Source organism: Thalassophryne amazonica, chromosome 15, assembly GCF_902500255.1.
Source record: "Thalassophryne amazonica chromosome 15, fThaAma1.1, whole genome shotgun sequence".
Lineage (NCBI taxonomy): Eukaryota > Metazoa > Chordata > Actinopteri > Batrachoidiformes > Batrachoididae > Thalassophryne > Thalassophryne amazonica.
In genome coordinates, this window is record NC_047117.1 from 4,658,204 (window position 1) to 4,681,027 (window position 22,824).

Below are 22,824 nucleotides of genomic sequence, written 5' to 3' on the forward strand. Positions count from 1 at the left end.
GCCCTGCTGTTGACCAAGGCAGGGATGTACATCTGGAGCTGGTCCCCGGGCGCCTAATGGCGACCTCTGCTCCTACTGGCAAATAGGATGGGTTAAATGCAGTAGCCACATTTCATTGTGCAGGAAAGTTCTTCTGTTCTGTGCATATGACAATAAAATTTCCTTGATAAATCGCTGTGCCTAACGGCCGCATAACTAAACAGAGGAACTGTAGACAAGACCCAGAGACACAAGATGGACCGGAAACCTCATCCCAAGACAAACCTGAATCCCAATTTTTAAGAAGTGCAGAGAAACCTTAGTTTTGTACTTTGAGTTGGAACAATTGTATAAAACAGCTCGCAGCATCAACAGTTGTTCAATTGTCAATGACAGTTAAAGTTAAAAACAAAACAACAACAAAAAAAACCAACATCCTTATGCTACCCAAATCGGACAAAATCAAATTTTTTTTTTCCGTGTCGTCAGGAGTTTGAGCTTTTCCAGACCATCAGCGCCAGTGGTTGGCAAAATCACAGATGGCAAGGGAGGACCCCACCGGTTCTAAAACGACTGCACTAGTGACTTGTGCAGTTTGAGCAAACAATCTGCAGAAGTTTCAGGATCCATAGACTCCAAATCCCCGTCTGTTCTGCAGCCCTTGTGTGATCAGAAAATCGGGGAGGATGATAGAGAACGCTGAATGAATGCACAATGCACACCAAGGTCATACAAGGCATGCTCAGTGGACGTACGCAGGACGCCGTGTAGTGTGGAGCATGTTCCAAAAGCCAAACGCACGCAGAGGCTGGAGAATGCTCAAAGGACACACAGATGACACCATAGCTGGTGAGCAGTTTGCAGTGACTTATGAATAAAGTTCATTTTTAAAAAGCACTCTGGCGTTATTACATTTGGCAGTTTGAGACTCTGCCCCCTGGTGGCCAAAGCTACAAGTGAAACACCAGATTTTTGTGAGGTTAACTTTCAGCAATGAGGGTTGCAAAAGGGGCAGAAACTTTCTATGATAAGTTAAGCTCGGCAATTTTGGAAAATGTTTACAATTTTTTGAACAATTTGCAATATTACAAATTGCTAAATTTCTGTGGAATTGACAGGAAATGTGGCCATTTCTGCAAATTGCATGATATACAGACAAGCAATCATTTTGTGATGTGAAGACATGCACATAAACATTTCCAATACAACCTCCTAAAATCCCATTCAAAATGTACAAGTGATCACTGGCTCAGACGCAGTGATGCGACTTTAATAATCCAGCTCCAATTTACGCATGTGATTAAATGCACAGTGCTGTTGAAATTCTGAGTTTGCATTAAAATACAAGATTCCCCACCTCAACCTACATTTAGAACCTGGTTATGTTTTCAGTTTATTCCAATAATTCCCACGGTTCAAAGGTTCAGATGTCAGTTTGTGAGAGGAAGCAGCCACACGGAGATTTGTGTTCTTTTTCAGTGTATCGTTTTAATGGTGAACAGGTACAACTGTATAATCGCACACTGTACTAAACCACACATCCATCGATAGTATAAATAGCCAACCTAACAATAACAGTACACAATTCCAAACACTTAAAATGCTCAAGTATCCAAGTCTTAAGTTATGAACATCAAATAAAAAAAGGCATACAAAATATTGCAGACGTTGAAAGTCCAGTTTGAAGCAAAGCAAAAAAAAAAAAAAAAAAAAAAAACATTTTGGACATGGCAGTTAATTAGTAAACAGAAGGTTTAATAGAGAAATGTAAAGAATCAGACTTTCATTTGACAAATACAGCAACAATTAAGCATAAAAAAGGGAAAGGTTGCTGATAGGAAATAAGTGCGGGTGACTTCCTGCACAAGACAAAGGCAACCATTTTTTTTTTTATTATTTTTTTGTTCAGAGTAGAAAAATGAAACCTTTTCCAAATCCGGCAGGAATCTACTTTCGCCTCGACTGCCTTTGTTCCGCTCTGATTGTAAGGCATTTATGATGAAGCATCCTATTTGAATAAAGGCATACGTCTTTCTAATCAGCTTTGTCACGGAACCACAAAAAACAAAAAAATTAGCACATTCCCATGGAAAATAGATTAACTGGTCAATCAAAATCTTTGGGTTAGTGGGGGTTGGAATCGCTGATTCTTATAAAGACCCACAACTCAGCGGTGACTTTCAATTTGTTTTTAAACAGGTGGTGCAAAAAACAAAAAACAAAGAAGGAAACCACAAAGTGTGGGGAAAAAAACAAAACACCCACAGCAACTTTATGGAGCTTTCTGAAGGAAAATATTTCAACAATGGTGGAGAAAAATGGAACGGTTCTGCAGCTTTGGAGGTTGGCGTGGCTCAGGGGGGTTTGGCTCTACTGGATGCAGCAGTTATTGCGATGGCCGTTGGAATCTTTGAAGCGCAGGCGCATCTTTGGACGATATTTCTCCAGGTAGAACAGCTGCTTGCTGTTGAATGCTCCTCGACGTTTCCTGCAAGACAACAAAAAGCTGATGACGTCTGTACAAATCAAAACTTTCAGAATAAAGTGTCAGCTGGGACCCGAGTTTACAAATCTTGAGTTCATCGGATTTTCAGGATGTATTCTCACCATCAAAGAGTAAAACCAGAGGCGAGCAAGCGGTATCATTTAAAATCTCAAGTACGTCACAGACCCTGGTGCATGTCACCCGCTGTGACAGTATGGTAGCCCTGTGTAGCATTTTCCAGCCCTGGATAAGATGCACACTTCTGATTGTAGTCAACACACATTCTTGGCTTCTGAACATGAGTTCTTGGCAGCAGCACTTCCTGAAAAGTTGCTACTCCCAACAGTGTCAATGCAAACAACGCTATGAATACTACCGCTTCTTTATAAACAAGGGCACTGCCAGCAGTTTCACAGGGCAGGTCTCACATGTAGGGATGGGTATCGTTAAGAAATGATTCGATCCACCGACATCAATAAACCTTTTGCTTTAACGATTCCCTTATTGGTCCTTCAGAGGGGTCGTTGTTTTTGGGGGCGTTTGTCAGGTAAATGATCATTTCTCTACATTGATTACAGACTCTGCAGCGGGTCTGTAAACCTGCTTCATTGATTCATTGTTTTATTTCACTTTCTTAAATTTTTCCCCGCTATAACCAATAAAGAGCATATGTCTGTGAGTAATATTTACCTTTTTTTATGTTAAACCGACCTGTTATGGTCTTCTGAAACAGTTGATAAATGTATTTTATAACTTAAAAACAGGACTGATGCTAATGCGTTAGTGTATGAGGTCTGTGAGAAAAGTATCCGACCTTTTTATTTTATGCAAAAAAATATATGGATTTGATTCATGTTTTTACATCAGCCACGCTTGAACCTTCGTGCGCATGCGTGAGTTTTTTCACGCCTGTCGGTTGCGTCATTCGCCTGTGGGCAGGCTTTGAGTGAGCACTGGTCCACCCCTCTCGTCGTTTTTTCATTGCGAGGAAATGGCGGAATGATTTCGGCTTTGTTCCATCAGAATTTTTTCAGAAACTGTTAGAGACAGGCAGCTGGAAACCAACTGGAAAATTTATCTGGCTTTCGGTGAAAATTTTACGGGCTTCACAGAGAATGAGTGTTACTACAACTTTAAGGACGGCCCACAATGGCGCTCGCCGTGCTCCGAGCCGCCATCAAGAGGCAGAAACCACCACACGCGCGAAGCATCCACGCGGCTTTCCATGACAAAAGCTTGTTAAAAGTGAAATCTGCCGGAAAATGGCTGATGTCTGGCTCTTGTGATAACCAGAGAAATTGCACACGATGGTGCCGGCTCCACAGAGCCATCCGTTTAGAAATGATGTGGTGGTTTCTGCCTCTTGATGGTGGCTCGGAGCACGGCGAGCGCCATTGTGGGCCGTCCTTAAAGTTGTAGTAACACTCATTCTCTGTGAAGCCCGTAAAATTTTCACCGAAAGCCAGATAAATTTTGATCGATTGCAGTTTGTTTGTATTACAACATTTGGAAAGACGTGTCATTTGATTTAAACGCCGTTTCGTTTGAAGTTATTAATTCCAACTGGACTCTATCGTTCTAACTTGACTCGGCAAAGAGCCGCACAGCGTTTGGAGCTGTGTGCACAGAACGGAGGATGATTCTCGTTTCTTTCTCCCAACAAGACAGGAGTCCCAGTTAGTGACTAAGACGCACAAAGGTGACTCACGATTGACATATTCAGGGATGAAAGTGGTAAAAAAAAAAAAAAAAAAAAAAAAAAAAAAAAAAAAAAAGCTGAAACCCAAAATTACCCCCCACCACCCGCACGAAAATGTTTGAATTCTAGAAGCTCTGAAATGCAATCTGGGACTATTCCAGACAATAAACTGCAGTCGGCACCAATGATATCAGGATAAAGCACTCAGAGGTCACAAAAATGGACAGAGAGGACTTGTGACCTTGCCAGAAAGATGTGTCGGCATCAATTAATAGTCTCTGGTCCTCTCTCCTCCCGGGGTACTGATGAGGCATTTAGCAGGCTGACATTAAATAGGTGGCTGGCGCAGTTTTGTAGACAGCAAGACTTTAGCTTTATTGATAACTGGCCTTTGTTCTGGGGCCTGCTGATGCCGGAGGGCCTCCACCCTACTGGGGAAGGCGCCGCCATCTTGTCTGCGAACATAGATAGAGCTCTACAGGGAGGGTAACATTAGGAATCTACAGCAGGCCACGGAGCAGGTGATTAGAGACCCTGCAAGGCTTATGACAAATGTGGGTGTGGAATCCATTAGCTTAGCAGGGAAATTAGTGCAGAAAATCCACTATAGTGATAGTGCAGTTTATCTGCCAGGGAGGGAAATTCAACAAGTTGAGACTGGCCTGCTTCCATAGATGTGTCCATAAAAATCATAGAGGGATATGCTTTCCAAACTTAATACCCATTACTATATTGGATGATGTTGAAATTGTGGAAGGCCCAGTGGTTGTTCCAGCAATATCAAAGATTTCGTGTCTGCTACCTACAATGTGCATGGAATGTTTCAAACCTAAACCTACTTCTAGGCATCATATATATGCTACTCTGGAACCACCCCTAAACCCAAACAGTTCAACTGTCAACCCCACTGAAGTCCTTAGACTGGGTCTCATTAACATAAGATCACTGTCCTCAAAATCATTGTTGATTAATGATTTAATTATTGATCATCACTTGGATATGATCGGGTTATGTGAAACCTGGCTTAAACCTACAGCTGTCCTCCCCTTAAATGAAGCCTGCCCACCAGCATATACATTTAGTCACGTCCCTCGTGATGCGAAGCAAGGCGGGGGTGTTGCTCTTAATTATAAATCTAGGTTTAGCTTATTAGCTGTTGGGGGGGGGGGGGGGGGGTGTCACAAATATAACTCGTTTGAGCATCTGATTCTCTGCTCAGGATATTACGCATTGCCACGGTCAGAAGAATAAAAATCAGCCATATTACTTTGTCACTGTATATAGGCCTCCTGGCCCATATTCTGAATTCTTAGAAAAATTCTTGAATTTGGTGCGTTCATCTATAACTTGTCAACTAGTGCAGATAACATTTTGATCATTGGTGACTTTAACGTTCATATAATTCCCTCTGCAAATCATTTATGGAAATTGTGGATGCATTAGGATTTCGGCAATGCATTCGGGATTCGACGCACATTAGTGGAAATTCCCCAGATCTGGTTCTCGCACGTGGTATTGCTGTCACGAATATTGACATCATGCCTCTTACATCAGTGGTCTCTGATCACTCACTTATTAAGTTTACAGTTTCGCTGCCGTGTTTAGTGGAACAACAACCTTATTCATCACTGCAGCGATGCATCAACTCCTCAACTAAGACTGAACTAGAAGCTAGACTGCCTGATGTCTTAGCCTCACTTTTGACAAATACCCAATCAGTAGACAGACTTGTGGATAGTTTAAACTCAGTGCTCAAAACTACACTCGACATGACTGCACCACCTGTGTTGAAACCGCGCTCCCCCAAATCACAGTCACCTTGGTTCAATGATTACCTGTGTGACCTCAAGCATAAAGCAAGATGATTAGAAGTATTTCACCTAGCGTGGCGTGATGCTATCTTAGACTATAAGCATGCATTATTGGCTACAAAGCGGGCTTACTACTCTGATTTGATCAACAAAAACAAGCATAACTCAAAGTTCTTGTTCGACACGGTGGCAACACTTATTCATGGACAACCACCAGTAGTTCGGTCTCCTTTTACAGAACAAAATTTCCTGGATTACTTTGGGAAGAAAATAGAAGACATCAGGTTAAACATATCCCGGCATGCCTTAACCCAGCCACTACACCCTGCTATTGAGGTGGGCGCCACTACTGAGGTATTACCTAGATTTACAGAATTTGATAATCTCTCACTAGGCATGCTGACGAAACTCGTAATGTTAACAAAAAGCACAACCTATTTATTTGATCCTATACCAACAAAACTGTTTAAGGACCTGTGGTCCACTCTTGGGCCGACTGTGCTGGAAATGATTAATCTCTCTTTGACTTCTGGATCTGTTCCTAAATGTTTCAAATTTGCAGCGATTAAACCATTACTTAAGAAACCTAATCTTGACCCTAGTGTATTGAAAAACTATTGGCCGATATAAATCTATCATTTTGCTCTAAAATTCTGGAAAAAGTGGTGTCACGGCAGCTCGTAGACCATCTTACTGAGAATAATCTCTTTGAGCCACTGCAGTCTGCTTTTAGAAAATATCATTCCACAGAGACGGCTCTCACTAAAGTGGTGAATTCTACTTACAATGGATTCGGACAACACTACAGTTCTGCTGCTGTTACATCTCAGTGCTGCATTTGATACAGTGGAACATCATATTCTACTTGATAGGCTGGAAAATCATTTTGGGATTACTGGGAGTGCCCTTGCATGGCTGACGTCATACTTGACCAGTCGTTCTCACTGTGTTTTGTACAGTAACAGTACCTCTAACCTTAGTGACATGAAATTTGGGGTTCCACAGTGGTCTGTCTTAGGCCCCCTGCTTTTCTCCCTTTATATAGCACCTCTTGGGCACATATTGCGGCGTTTTGGGATTACCTTTCACTGCTATGCTGATGATACTCAGTTATACATACCGATAACTGCTGGTAATCTCGTTCACATAAAATCCTTAGAAGATTGCCTTGCAGCAGTGAGAAGCTGGATGTCTAGAAACTTCCTACTTTTAAACTCTGATAAGACTGAAATGATGGTTCTTGGTCCAGTGAGACATCGGCATCAATTTGACCAGTTAACACTCAGCCTAGGTTCGTGTGTCATACATCACACTGACAAAGTGAGGAACCTTGGGGTAATTTTTGATCCTTCGTTGTCCTTTGGCCTCCACATTAGAAATATTACTAGGACTGCTTTCTTCCACCTGTGAAATACAGCGAAGATTCATCCCATCCTGTCTATGGCTGATGCTGAGACCCTGAAACATGCATTCATCTCTTCTAAATTGGACTACTGCAATGTTCCATTTTCTGGTTTACCGCAGTCTAGCATTAGGGCTCTCCAATTGGTTCAAAATGCTGCAGCCAGACGTTTGACACGAAGCAGAAAGTTTGACCACATTACACCCATTTTGGCGTCTCTTCACTGGCTTCCTGTCCCAGCGAGATCAGATTTTAAGGTTCTACTACTAACCTATAAAATTGTTCACGGACTGGCACCTCCCTACCTAGCTGACCTAATTAAACCTTACGTACCGGCCCGGGCTTTACGTTCTCAGGGTGCAGGACTACTTTGTGTCCCTAAGGTGAATAAGAAGTCTGCGGGTCACAGAGCTTTCTCTTATCGTGCCCCTGTTCTGTGGAATGATCTCCCTGCGTCAATAAAACAATCAGATTCTGTGGAGATTTTCAATCAGTCTTAAGACGCACTTATTTTCCCTTTCGTATGGCTAGCATACTGGTACAGTTTTGTTTTATGCTTTTTACTCTTAATTCATGTTATTAGTAATTGGAGCGGGCTGCGGCCTCAACTTTACCTAAATTCTGGGTCTTTTAGTGAAGCTTAGGGCTAGCGGCCGGCGATCACCTTAGTATTTCTTCTGTTTTTCTTGTTGATTAATGCTGGCAAGTTATACTGTATTTCTTGTCTTTCTGATGCCTGATTCTGTTTTTTCTCCGTTTAAGGTGCAGCTCCATCCAGAGATGAGTCGTATAGTGAGGCAGCTTAAGTCAATATAACATAAGAATCTTTCACTTGGTGATACAAGCACCAAATTTGGTACATAAGTACTTCAGGACCTACTCTCTTAGAAAAGGTCGCGATCCAGGTGAAAAAACAAAATGGCCGACATTTTTCAAGATGGCTGCCACGTTAAAGGTGAAAAAGGGTGTTTTCAGCTCAGAATGTCAAGGAATCAAAACATCTGAGTAATGCAAATATCAAAATTTATGTATTCTGACCAGGAGAACTTAATAGTATCAATGTCATTCCAAAATGGCCGCCATTTTTAAAAATGGCAGCCATTTCATGACTGAAAATGCATATTTATGACACATCCAGCTGTCCGATCACGTTATTACATACAAAACCTTGCCATCATTGTTGTAATACAATGTTAACTAGCTCTTGTTTTCAATATTATGAATCAGAGTGATGCCATAGCACAACCAGGGCACACTGGTGGCATCACTGCTGTGAGACTCAGCATGGGGTTCAGTGTCGGCTTGTAGTACAGTAGCTGTAGTTTAACTATTGTAGGAGTATACTCACTACAGTTTTCAGTATTTCAGTGTCCCAAATGCTATCTAATAAGCCCCTGTATATAGCTTAACTAGAAATTTAGTTAGCTGTAGAATAATAGATAGCCGCACCTGAACCGACAGGATGTGCCAGTGCGGGAGAGCCGAGCCAAGGGTAATAGGGCATCAGTTACCCAGATGGTGTACAGATTGCATGGGACTTAAATGGCACTGGATGAACGATAGGGCTAGGTGTAGGGCACAAGATGCCTGAACCTTGTTGTATCCCATACCTCAATGTGCTTTGATATTTTATACGGTCGGGTGGTAAAAGGATAGCCCAAAATTCAAACATACTCATCAAAATATGAGAGGACAGACATAGTTTTTGATGTTTACTGGACTTCAAGCTTAAAGGCTGAGACAAGGTCAAGAAGGGGTAAAGGAGATCAACGTAGAGTGACTGACAAAACCAAGCTTCCACCTAACTGGAAACGTTTTCTGTGAGACAATGACAACAAGACTGAGCTTTTTGAATTCCTGGCTGACAAGATAGTATCCCTGTGTGCTGAAAATGTAATTGTGACCAAAGGCAAAGAGGCTCTGTCCAACAAACCCATCAGTCTGGAGAGCTTGAGCCCATGCAACAATGAAGAAGCTGACACCAGAATCTTCACACATGCTCTTGATGCAGCCAAGCAAAAGGCAAAATCTGTGTTAGTTAAGGCAAGTGATACAGATATTCTTGTTGCAGTCAGCAATTTTGCAACTCTCCAGGATGCAGGATTGGAAATGCTGTGGATTGAGTTTGGCCATGGTCACTCCATCAGGTGGTTGCCAATCCACGACATTGTCTTGAATCTTGGCCCAGAGAAGTCCAATGGTATGCTGTTCTTCTATTCCTTCACTGGCTGCGATGTTGTATCATCTTTCCGTGGCAAAGGCAAGAAAACAGCATGGCAAGCATGGGACTTTTGTCCTGAATTGACCCATGTCTTCAATAAGCTCAGTAAATATCCAGCAGTCATAGAAGATGTTGACTTGAACATTCTTGAGAAGTTTGTCATCATTATGTATGACAAGAACAGCACTGCAAACAAGGTTGATGAGGCAAGACTGGACTAGTTTGCTCAGAAACAGAGACCGTATGATGCCATTCCACCGACAAGTGTATCCCTCTTCGAGCATGTAAAACGGTCTGTCTTCCAAGATGCCTGTATATGGGGCCAGGCTACTGTGTGTGAAATGCAAATTGAAAGCCCTGCCAACTGGGGTTGGATAAAAGATGGTGAGATCTGGAAAGTTCTGTGGTCAAAGCTTCCTGCAATTGCAGAGAGTTGTCAGCAATTGACAAAATATGGATGCAAGACTGACTGCAGAGGAAGATGCAAATGCTATCGCTTCAGCCTCAAGTGTACGCAGTTATGTTCCTGCAAATGTGATGACTGAAAAGAACTTATGCAAACTGTACATTAACAGAGACTTTGTTTCATACCAAAGCAACAAACATGTAATCATTGGTGATGTTTTTGGAAATTTAGCAGATTGCAAACATCATTGAACGAGTGTTCATCTACATAAAATTACCTGAATTTAAAATAGTTTTTTGTTATTTTGACTGCATAATTGGATTTTCTAGGCTCCAAATCATATTTCCATTGCTACATCTTTCAGATATGGTTATTCAATTAAAATATAGGCAAAACAAGCTTAAAAACCAGTTTGATTGGTGGCCATCTTGGAAAATGGTGGCCATTTTGTTTTTTTTAACCTGGATAGCAACCTTTTCTAAGAGAGTAGGTCCTGAAGCACCTCTGTTCCAAATTTAGTGCTTGTATCACCAAGTGAAAGATTATTTGAGGTATCTGCTGCACTATATTTGTGTTGGCGATCCTCCTGTCCTGTGCACCAACAGCAATTCTTGTATATATTCGCCCGTGAATTGTTTCTGTAATTTATGTTTGTATCATGGCCCAAGCAGAGGGTCACCCCTTTGAGTCTGGTCTGCTTGAGGTTTCTTCCTCAGAGGGAGTTTTTCCTTACCACTGTTGCTCTGGGGGTTGGTAAGGTTAGACCTTACCTGTGTGAAGCGCCTTGAGGCAACTCTGTTGTGATTTGGTTCTATATAAAAGGTAAATAAATTGAAATTGAAACTGCAGTGAGTGCAGCATTGATTTAGGTGAGAAAAAACACAACTTTCCTTATTCAAATTCATTCCAGTAGTACGCATTCTGCTCTTACTAGGATGCAGCAGTTTTCTAGTTTGGCAGATAATTCTGGAGGAAATCACTGTAGGAATTAACACATTGAAAATATGGTTTGATCAAAACAAATTGTCATTAAACTTAAATAAAAAAAAAGGGATGAAGTGGAGGTGTAAGAGTCACTAGGTGTTCACAGGAAACACTTATTTGTCGCATAAACTATAGCTAACATTTACACTTAGATGGGCATTCTACTTTGAAATATGTATTCGCCAATATACATCGTCAATTTGTATTAAAGATATGCGTATTAAGAAATTATAACAAGTTGAAAACAACCTGAGAACTGTCCGTTAAAAACAACATCTGCAAGGGTCCATACTCTTATTAATTTCACTTTTCCATAATGGAAAAGTGAAATTTTTAAAGTTAATGAGTTATCTTGAGCTTTGTGGTTTATGAAAGAAATATATGTGTACTACAATTTCAAACTAGTTTGCAATAAAAACATGTAACTTGAAAAATTGACCTTTTGCGTTACACCTTCATAAGTTTAGCATATTGTGAGCCATATCCGAAAGGAACCGGTTCTCGATACCCATTCCTAGTCTTGCACTGACGTGCAGCAGCCGGCTGAGCGGTATGGAGAGACTCATGCCAAAATGTCTGAAAGGAAATGCTTTTGACAAAAACTAGATTTTATTTATTTATGTCCAGAGTTTAAAGATCCAGTGACCTATTTCATATTTATTTACTTTAAGACTCAATAAAATGTTGACACAGAAAACCTGTAAAGCCTACATTTAGTACAGATAAAATTCACAAGAGGTATCGATAAGGAATCAGATCGATAGATAAAATCTTATCAATACCCACATGCTCCCCCCCCCCCCCCCCCCCAAAAGGCTCAGATTACAACAAACAGACGGAGTGTTGCTTCAGTGTTTGCAGGAAGCATTACATCATGAAACATTTACATATGAAGTAGCTGATGACGTTTAAAATGTCATTTATAGCACTGCTATTTTGCAAACTTACAATCAAACTGGGGGACCAGTGTCATAATTATAGCAATGCTTTACTACTGTTAAGTGTTGTGAACTTACTGTCGAATGAATTGGACAGCATCTTCATATTTCATCCCACATTCGATCAAGGCAAGAGCAACAAGAACTGGAGCTCTGCAGGAAAAAGGGCAGCAATTTACTCACAAAAACTGTAGTACTCTGATAGTAACACTGCCTTAAAAAAGTACTGCAATTACCTAAAATAAGGCTAAACAGATGTCATGGGGGGATGTGTTTTTTGTGATACCAAACCAACTGTGCCTTTAAAATTTACTCTTGAGTATTCAGTCCAGTAGTACAAGAACAAATACAAGTTTTACTTTTGTCAAAAGTAGCAATTTTACCTGTTTCTTAGATTATGTAATAAAGTCCACAAGTCCACAAATTTATGTATTAAAAATGAGGGCAAGTCAGAATAAAGGAGTGAGTCTTACTGCAAATACATCCTTTGACTTTGTTGTAAACCGAGTATTCATGTTGTCAAGTCGTCCTTTTTGAAAGGAAAAGCAGGATTTTCATCTCTAATAAAGCAACTTGAAGTGAATGTGACAAATCCTGTAGCGAGACATTAATTTTACTCCATTCTCATGACAACTAATACCTCATGTACAGTCTATGAAGCAGACCATACTGATGGGTTTCTCCACATCTGTTTGTGCCTCTCTTAACGAGTGTTCTGTGGACCTCTAGTGAACCGTGAGCAACCTCTAGTGGTCTGGGTTAAGATATTGGCACAAATTAAATTAATATCACATTCTTACTGATGTGTTTCTCAAACTGTTCCAAAGTCTACTAGATAATAGCATGCAGTTGTGGTCAGAAGTTTACATACACTCAGGTAATTTGGGGCTTTTAATAATGTAGGTGAACTGTTATTTTGCCAGGGTGGAATGAAGTGTACAGCATTAATTACTTAAAATTGGGCGCTCAAATTTTAATTATTTTGGATCTTCTGTAATCCACACAGGGTTAACTGTATACATACACAAAGCCTCAACAACTGGAAATTCCTTTCATGACATTGGAGCCGCTGCACCTAGTGGGGGGGGGGGGGTCTGGGGGACCTCTGCCAGAAAACGAAGCGTTACATGCAATTAATAAGCTAAATAAGAACCATTTCTCAGTCCCATTTTAGTCATAAAAGGCATATTTTCTCATATTAGCAATACAGCAGTACTATAAAACACACAGACTGTCGCATTTAAGTTTAGTTTAGCGAACCTTTATTTAACCAGGTTAGTCCCACTGAGATCAAAATCTCAGTTACAAGGGACACCTGGATACTTTTAAAAGTTTCCAATCCAACTAACCTGCGTGGTTGTGGGAGGAAGCCGGAGCACCCGGAGGAAACTCACACAAACTCCACAGGTGGGAATCGATCCCATGACCTTGCTGAGGCAACAGTGCTAACCACTGAGCCACCGTGCTGGGTTAAAGATGTTCCGTTTCATAAAAGTCACATATCTGCATTGGACTGTTACTGTTCTCTCTCTACATTTATCTACACTTGACTTCAGCAATTTGTGCTTTTATAACAACCGAGAGTCTTAACGTGAACAAAAATAAAATTTGATACAAGTAAAGCTGCACCTACTGTTCATAAAGTCACCAATATCACCAAGTTCTCAGGAACACTGATTTGGGTTTAAATTTGATTTTTACTCACTTCTATAAACGGGAATCGCAATAACAGATTTTTCCGTCCAGTGCTGACAGAATTTCTGGGTTAATGACAATTTACATGTCGTGCAAAATGACCCACAAACATTTTTCACATCAATATTTGACTTCTACAAGCACATTAAATATTTAATAAGTCATTTGCATGAGCTCAGCGTTCTTGTTTTAATGGCTTTTAATAATACAAAATGTTTCATCAGAAAGTTTGTAAAAAAGAAAAAAAAAAAAAAGACAAAACAAACAAACAAAAAAACCACAACAACAAAAAAAGCACCCGGGCAGATCTCTGCTTACAGTAACCATCCATCTGATGCAGACTGGTGTTCGAAACATGTTCCAGTATGTTAAAAGCACTCACCTCCCCAGTCCTGCCACACAGTGGACAGCAATGCAGCAGCCAGGCTCCTCCCTAAACTTCAACTTCAGCAGGTTCAGCCAATCATCTACTATCTGGTTAGAGGGAGGAGCGCCATCATCAAATGGCCAATCCTGGAGAGGAGGAGGAGCTTGAAGTCAAGCTGATGCAGTATTTCTTGGAAACTAAATTAAGAAGCTGCATGACTGAATAAAATGAAAAGTGATAAGGCACATTTTGGGTTCCTTTTAAATGAAGCACTAAAGGCGATACATTTAGGGGGGGGGGGGGGGGGGGGTCCTTTAATGTAAAATAAAATGGAACCAAACATTTGGTCACTGATGCCAAAGTGCTTCACAATAAATTCAAAAGAAAAACATAGTAACAGGTTAGAGGGTCTGAGTAAATGTTCAGTTCTGATTCCACAGTGTGGACCTCAGAGTGGGCAGTGTGCTGGTGTCAGTCATTGGTACAACAGTGCAGCATAACACAAAACACACATACGACCTTTAATAAGAAAAAGAAAAAAAAAAGGCCAAGGAAAAATAATTAAAAGTGCCAACTATCAATTTTGATGATCAATAAACATTTGGTTGCAGCTCTGAGCAGAGTCACAGACTGAAGAGGACCATACGGCCGCTCATTGTTCTGGTGAGTCAAAACAATTTCAGAATAACTTCATTCCATACGACATTTCCCACACCGGCACGTGAGGCGAGGGTTTGGCGCTGGGCTCTTCTCTCGTTGTTACTGAGGGAATCCTGGTCAGTTTTCAACCTTCCAAGTAATATATACACTTTAGTGGGTCCTCTCTGATCCACGGTTGAAGCTGAAAGAGGTGAATGCGTTGAGTGGCTGTCTGTACAACTCACCAGCCACAACACCCATGTGGTCAGGCGACACAGAAAAGACTGAATGACTGAACTTTTTGTGTGTGTGTATATACATACATACACACATATACACACACATATATATATACACACACAAAAAGTTCAGTTTAAACTTTTGCTGAAATATGTTTATTATTAAATGGGAGTCGTCACTCACCCATTCACCTCTTGTACAGTCAATAGTTGAAGGTAATGAGACAGATATTGGCCTTGAATGTCGTGTCTGGACTTATGCTTAGTAGGTAAAGACATTGTTGTGCGGGTTGTCAAAATCAGACCAGTCTTTACAGAGTTTGGCAGATAAAGTGTTCTAGTCTCTGACCAATCTTTCAGAGAAGAAGTGGGACAGAGGGGCCCCTTGGCTTCTGCAGCTGTGGCATCTGGCGCAGTCACTGGCCGTCAATGGAAATACGTTTTGAGGTGCAGACTGGGTAGTCAGTGTCCTGGTTGAGCTGGTTTATGTGGTGGGGGATTTTATATGTGTGAAGGTGGTCAGTCAATCATCTTCCCCATTCCAGGGACAATAAGTCCAGGGGGGTGCGAGATCTTTGACACTTGTGATTAGCTTGGTTGCTCGTCGCTGGACAGGCTGCAGCTTGTCTGTTCTTAAGTGTGGGGAGTGCACACGCACACAAGATGTGGCCTCACAAGTGCCTTGTAGGTGTTGGAAGTCATGCATGCCTATATGCTTGAAGGTCCTTCTCAGGGAGCCCAGCAACACACATTGCCTCATTTAACATGCTGTTAATGACAGAACTTCAGGTCCTTATGAAGTATGACTCCCAGGTCTTTTTCCTCACTGACTGATTCTATTTCATGGAGGGTGCCATGGCTTTTAGTCATAATGTACATATGATGCTTGCTTTTGTTGCCCAGGTGCATACATTTGAGTAAGTTAAGTTTCATTTGCATGGCAATCGTTCAAGCTTGGACGTCCTTCTGTAATGACGTGTCCTTCAGCGTGTCTGATGGTAGTCTAAATTTTGGTGGCATCTACGAAGAGTTGAGTCAGGTTGTTGATCCAAAAGTGTCAGTCCCAGGGTTAAGCCTTGCAGTACTCCACTGAGCACTTCCTCTCATAATGATGTTGCATCCATGACTCAGACCTTCTGTCATTTTGTGAGGAAAGCTCTGATCCAGTTCAGGGCTGTTATTCTGTAGCTGCTAACTTTGTGTAGAAAGCGTTCATGTGGGACTGCGTCAAAGGCTTTTTCGTAATCAAGGTAAATAATGTTAACCAGGATGCCATGCATTAGAACCTCTGTCCAGACAGTCAAAGCTCTGAGTGGGTTCGTCATCGTGCTTTTGCCCCGTTGTAAAACGGCACTGCTCCAGGCATAGCAGGTTGTAACTCTTCATGTGTCCCAGCCGTTGTTGGGCCACTGTCTTTGCAGGCATTTACGAGGTCTGTTAGAAAAATATACAACCTTTTTATTTTTTGCAAAAACCTGATGGATTTGAATCACGTGTGCTTGCATGAGCCAACCTTGAACCTTCGTGCGCATGCGTGAACTTTTTCACGCCTGTCGATTGCGTCATTTGCTGGCAAGCAGCCTTTGTGTGGGACGTGTGTTGTGCTCTCGTCGGATTTTCATTGCAAGGAAAATGACGGAACAACTGGAGCAGCGCTACTGAATCAAATTTAGTCAGAAACTGGGTGACAGCCAGGTGGAAACCATTCGGAAGATTCAGACGGCTTTCGGTGACGATCCTATGGGCATCACACAGATTAAGGAGAGGTACAACCGGTTTAAAGACGGCTGCACAAAGGTGGAGCGCAAGCCACACTAGAACACGGCGGAGCAAAAGCAACTCCGTGTTGAAGTCTGACAGGACATGCTGGCCCCCGAAAAATGATGCCCATCTCTTCCACCATCCGGAAGATTCAGACGGCTTTCAGTGGCTTTTCAGTCGTATGACTATCCGAGAAATTGTGGAAGAGGTGAGCATCATTTTTCGGAGTCCAGCATGTCCTGTGAGACTTCAACATGGAGTTGCTTTTGCTCCGCCGTCAGCAGCTTCGTGCTGAAGCCTTCAGCATGAATGTTGCTGCAACTCTTTTCATGGCCAAATCTTCTGTCACAGTGGAATGTGCCGAAAAAGTGCTAATGTCCACCTCTTCTGCAATTTCTTGGACAGTCACACATCACCACAGCGTTCACTTTGGAAATGATCTGGTCATTTCAGCATGTCGATGGGTGACTGGAGTGTGGCTCGCTCTCCACTGTTGTACGGCCGTCTTTAAACCGGTTGTACCGCTCCTTAATCTGTGTGATGCCCATAGCATCGTCACCGAAAGCCGTCCGAATCTTCCGAATGTTTTCCACCTGGCTGTTGCCCATTTCTGGCAAAATTTGATGCAGTAGCGCAGCTCCAGTCGTTCCACCATTTTCCTTGCAATGAAAATCCGACGAGAGCGCTACACACGTCCCACACAAAGGCTGCTTGCCAGGAAATGACACAATCGACAGGCGTGAAATAATTCACGCTTGTCACGAAGGTTCAAGGTTGGCTCAGGCAAGCACTTGTGAATAAAAATGTCAGATACTTTTCTAACAGACCTCGTATACAGCAGTGATGTTAATGACACTGGTCAGTAGCTGGCAGGTAGTTTACAGCAACCTTATTGAATATTAGTGTGATAACCGCATCCATCCACTGCCTAGGTACTGTTCCAGTTTTCACATCAATCTTGAAGATGAGGGTGATGGGTGTGGCTAAGGTGTCTGCCAATTAGACATGGGCCGATAACCGGTTTCACGGTATACCGATACGAAAAAGCCATGGTATCAAAACCACTAAAATTTTCCATTATCCACATGAGTGTGTCTTTTTTCCTTTTTCTTTTACTCTTTAAGTAATTCTCAAGATTTTGTGTAAAGGTCTGAGCTCACCAGAACCTGGATTCCTTCCTTCACCACCAGGGTGGAATCATAGGTGGTCTCACAAACTCTCACCACAGTGGTCACTCCATATTTCTTCAGTTCCTGGAAAAATATCACATCATGCATCAGAAAAAGAAAAAGTATTCAACACAATTAATTACACCCAGTTTAACCTCAACATGCACGCACTATCAACTGCTTCCATCCTTGGAGGGTTTTGTCAAACTCAAACCTTTCTATTTTTCATAAGACCTCTTCAGATTCTGTCCAACTTAAAAAGTTGTTACTGTTACAATTTCTACACTGTCAAAACTCATTTCAGCAGCAACACGGAAGCTCACCTCAATAAACTTGTTCAGGGTGGCGTTGGTGGGATTGTGGGTAATGAGGAACCTCATGTTTTTGTAGGTGATCTCCACAGGGGCTGGTCTGTTCATACGAGCCATTGTGATGACAACAACAGCAAAAAAAAGTCTTCCACAGAGTAGAAACGCTAATGTAAACAGCTGAATTCAGCGGGAACTTCAAACTAAAGTGTTCAAGAAGCTTCCGGACAACCAGAAACACAAATCCTCTGGTGTTTGAACGAGATTGGCAAGGCTAAAATAAAAACCGGAAGGCTGCTGAAAAATGGTGGACAATCTGGGAGAGGAAAAAAAAACAAAACAAAACATAAAGCCCTCACCACTGGAATGTAACAAAAGAAAAAAGGAACAAAACAAACAAGGCTGGTTCCACCTTGATTCTGGCCAGGCGGAAGCCGTAGAGGGCAGTGTGCAGCGGGTGGAGTTACCCCATCCAGGCCAAGTTGTTGCTGGTTCTGGGAGGCTCAAGTGCGTCGGGTTCTTTGAGAGTTTGGCAGTTCACTCGTCTGCATAGGCAGCGTGCTGAGCCTGGCAGTAGTCCCCCCGGCCCTTCAGAAACTCCATAAATGTGTGACCCAGAACACCACAGAACTGCTGCAGAACACAGAAGAGGGAGAGAGGAAAACAAAAGCAGTGTCAAAGCAGGATCGTGTTTGATTCTACTTCAAAATGTCACATGACAATTCTAGAGTCTAAAACATCCATGTTATCAGAAGAGACTGACAATGTCAGCCAATAGGAGCGGTTGACAAACATAAGGTGCGCTGACACTTGCACAACCTGTGTCATGCAGGAGAGTAAACCCGTCTTTAACGGGGGTAGACTGAACGTGAGGGGTGCCGGCGTGTGCAACTGCGCAGATAGAATTTTGAAATGTTCAAAAATTTCTTTCACGCATAAATGTCGTGCAACGTGGCACAATCTGCTTGCCAACACCACGTGCAGCTCGTCACATGGCGTAAAGTAGTGAACAGAGCGAGTGGTTGCGTCACCGCACTGCATCAGTGCGCAACTCGTCTGAAGGATTATAACGAGATGTTAAATCAAGCATACTTTTAGAGCTGCACACATGAAGGAAAGAACAAGCAACTGTTTTATCAAGCCATGACAATTAACCTTTTTAGACGGCTCCAAATGCTTTCTCCAGCTCATTCAGCAAATGAACGGCTGCTGCTGGAGCAGTCCTCTGTGATTCAGGAAGCGATTAGAGCTGTTTTCAGCTGTCAACTTGCACAGAAAATATGATTAATCCACTACAAAATAATTATTTTATATACACAGCGTCCAGCGCAGAGCACGTGGCAATTGGTGGAACAAAGCACGGCGTCCAGCTGGGAACACAGAAGGTGGGATCACCACAACACCATGCTGCATCAAGTGTCAGCGCACCTATTCTGATATCAGTGTGACCACGCCCCCAGATATATGAATACTTTTTAGCCCATAAGCAATGCAGAAAAATGAAGGGCTGTTGGAAATTTTGTCACAGTTTGTCCAATGGCAGCACAATGGATTTGTGATTAGCACTGTTGCCTCACAGCAAGGTCATGAGATCAATTCCCACCTGTGTCCTTTCTGTGTGGAGTTTGCATGGGTTTCCTCTGGATGCTCCAGCTTCCTCCACATCCAAAGACATACAGGTTAGGTGAACTGGAAACTTTGAATTGTCCATAGGTGTGGGTGCGTGAATGTTTGTTTCTCTGTATGTGGCCCTGTGACAGACTGGTGTCCTGTCCCGGGTGAACCCCAGCTCACAACCTATGACTGCTGTGACAGGCTCCAGCCTCCCAATGACCCTTAATTGGAGTAAGCTTTTAAAGATGAGCGAGTGAGTAGTTTGTTCAGCCGAGGGCAGTAAAACAGCACTGTTTACAACGCATGCTGTCATGAGTAGCCTGGACCCTCATCACCCCCCCCCCACATCATTATTCTGGCGCAATAGAATTTAATTAAGATATCGGAGACTGTCATATGGAAAACATCATGACTGGCATCATATTTATGATGAGTTACAGCAGAGATTCTAAAATCAACACACAAACAAAAATAGACAAAACGTGTGTAAAGATTTAAATTGTCATTAAAAAGTCCAGGACTAAGATTTGTGATAAACCATCATGAATGTTCCTGCCGGTTACACACGTCAAGAATCGAGTTTTATTCGAACATCCTGAGACCATTTCGAGCCAAACGCCGGTTTATAATCCGGTATTTTCCGGTTTAAAGGCGGCATGTGACAAAGATATCACAGGCAGTCCGACCTCCAGCGGTTAAATAACCCAAAACAAACGACATTAAAGCAGTACAATATAAAGGTCGTATAACGGTGGTAGGTTTAATGTAAGTTTTCGTTGAGCAGAGGGCAGGTTTTGGGTTTGAGGACGCTGTGAAGTGTCCTTTGTGTGAGGACACACCGGGCGCCATCATGACGCTCGAGGCCTGTAGGCGCTGTCACTAAAACTAACCAGCACAAAGACCAACATTCACCTTTCTACACCAGGATTTTAATTATGACAAACAAATAGGCCACCAGATTAAAAACTCGTAGAAACGAGCCGAGTTGGACCAGCCAACACCCGCTTCTCGAACCGGTACCGGACGGAACCACCCAGTTAACAACAAAATTCATTAAAAATAATAATAAAAAAAAAAATACAAAAAAAAAGATTAACGGGGGGGAAAAGTTCAACATTAAGATGACAGGCAAAAACAAACATTTACCAGATATAGCACAGAACAGGCCGTGATTTTTGGTAACAAATTGATAAATGCTCACAAACGTTGTACTTACTGGGATATGCTTACTCATTGAAGATTGTAGCTTAATCATACAGCCGTTCTCCAAGAAAAAGGTGAAATTATCAAACGATTTTTCAGCATACAGCCCGCGCGGAGCCGAAGCCTTCTGATCAGCGGAGCCGGTTCGATACAGTATCGAAGCTCTTGAAGCAGCTTCCGTTCGCTTCACATGCTGAAACCACGTGACCCGCCCAAGCTTGACGACGCTTCTGGTGATTTACTGACGCAGTTTTGCCTGTTACATAATTTATGGGACGATGTTGCGTGTCCTGCATGTCAACGACAAATGACAAACCCTTAAAAAATATGCATCAAAAGAAAGTGATTTGACATTTTATTTCCAGCACATTTACTACTAATATATATGAAAAATAACTCCTACTAACAAGTTGACAGAAAAAAATTATAGTCACAGACAAAATAAACTGTGAGACACTTTCCTTCGATGACATGTCATTCATTCATTCATTGATGTATCCAGCTTCTTCATTAATCTGTACCCATTGCAATTAATTTTCCTTTATTTATTTAAATGTAATAGTCATTACTTTTTAATCTCTGCAAATCAAAAAATATACACTCATTAATCATTACTTAAATGAAGGAAATGATGGTGATCTTCAGGAAGGTCACCAGGAATCACCCTCCATCTCTTTACACCCTCCATCTGGAGCACCAACTGCAGCAGTTTGAGTTAAACAGGCCCATTGTACTTCCTGAAGAGGCTTTAAAAGGCTGGACTGGTGCACCACAGTCCCCACATCCTTCTATCCATGTGCAGTGGAGAGCATCCTCACCTCATGCGTGTGGCATCATAGGACATGCTCTGCTGTTGACAGGAAGGCCTTGCAATGTACAGGTGGCCACGACTGCACAGAAGATCATTGGGATAGTTTCCGGGCAATCAGAGACATATTATACACCACCAGCCCCAGGAGCAGGGCTGGCAGCATCATGAAGGACCCCTCCCTCCCTGAACATGTACTGGTGTCGCCCGTCAGGCAGGAGGCTGAGTAGCATCAAAGCCAGAACCACCAGGCTGAAGAACAGCTTCCTCCCTGAAGGTGTTCAGCTCACAGGAATGTCAGTGTGTGTGTGTGTGTGTGTGTGTGTGTGTGTGTGTGTGTGTGTGTGTCTTTTGTTGTTGTTGTTGTTGTTGTTTTAGCAGGGATGAGTTTTTGTGTCTGCATGTTATTTGATTTTTTATTTTTATTTTTTGCTGGCCTATAACTGTGACCTCAGCACTTTGCTTCTTTCCTCCTTATGCACCACATGTTTTGGAATGACAATTAAAAATCCTTGAATCCTTGATATGAACTTCATTAATCATTTCAATTTAAACTGTTAAACCATTTTTATCATCTTTGAAACTATATTAACTTAGACTAACGGTAAAGATTTATGAACTGTTATTTGTGAACTCTGCTATTTCTGTTACATCAGTATATAAACTGTGATCTGTGACAGAATTCACATTTTGTTGACTCAGATTTATATTTAACTAGGGCTGCGCAAACATCGGCAACTCACACGTAAAATACGTTGTCACGCACGTGACTAGTAAACAGTTGTTTTTTAAAAGCCTTCACCAACAAAGGCAGTGATTGGTCGGAGTTTCGTGTCAATCATAGTGCTATTCTGATCGTCAGAGGTCAGAGGTGAAGCGAAGCGTCGCTTTAGGGGCGGGGCTTATAAGAGGGGGCGGGTAAAAGCAAAAATAAATGCTAGCATAGCAGTGTAGTACCACTGTTTCACCTGGGACGAGGGCGGCGCACTTCCACACATTCTAATTGTAACCAGCTTGTAGCAGGATAAAACTCACAACAAAAATTAAAGTAAAAATAAAAAATATCCTAGTTGTTGTGATTTTTTTCCCCCGGGGT

The 22,824-nt window shown here is 42.0% G+C and overlaps 1 protein-coding gene across 2 annotated transcripts; it reads right to left on the reverse strand.

Moving 5' to 3' along the window:
- Window positions 1-1,450: 1,450 nt before the first annotated feature.
- ptp4a1 (protein tyrosine phosphatase 4A1) lies at window positions 1,451-21,099 on the reverse strand. 2 transcript variants are annotated; one of them, XM_034187957.1, is made up of 6 exons: window positions 20,934-21,099; window positions 18,119-18,733; window positions 17,787-17,879; window positions 14,003-14,133; window positions 12,004-12,078; window positions 1,451-2,467 (listed from the first exon to the last, which is right to left on the reverse strand). In XM_034187957.1, exons 2-6 carry the CDS (start codon window positions 18,221-18,223, stop codon window positions 2,350-2,352), a joined length of 522 nt encoding a protein of 173 aa, XP_034043848.1. In that variant the 5' UTR covers window positions 18,224-18,733; window positions 20,934-21,099; the 3' UTR covers window positions 1,451-2,349. The 2 variants fall into 2 exon arrangements, with proteins under 2 accessions (XP_034043848.1, XP_034043847.1); XM_034187956.1 differs by having other exon boundaries at window positions 18,119-18,736; window positions 20,934-21,098.
- Window positions 21,100-22,824: the final 1,725 nt, after the last annotated feature.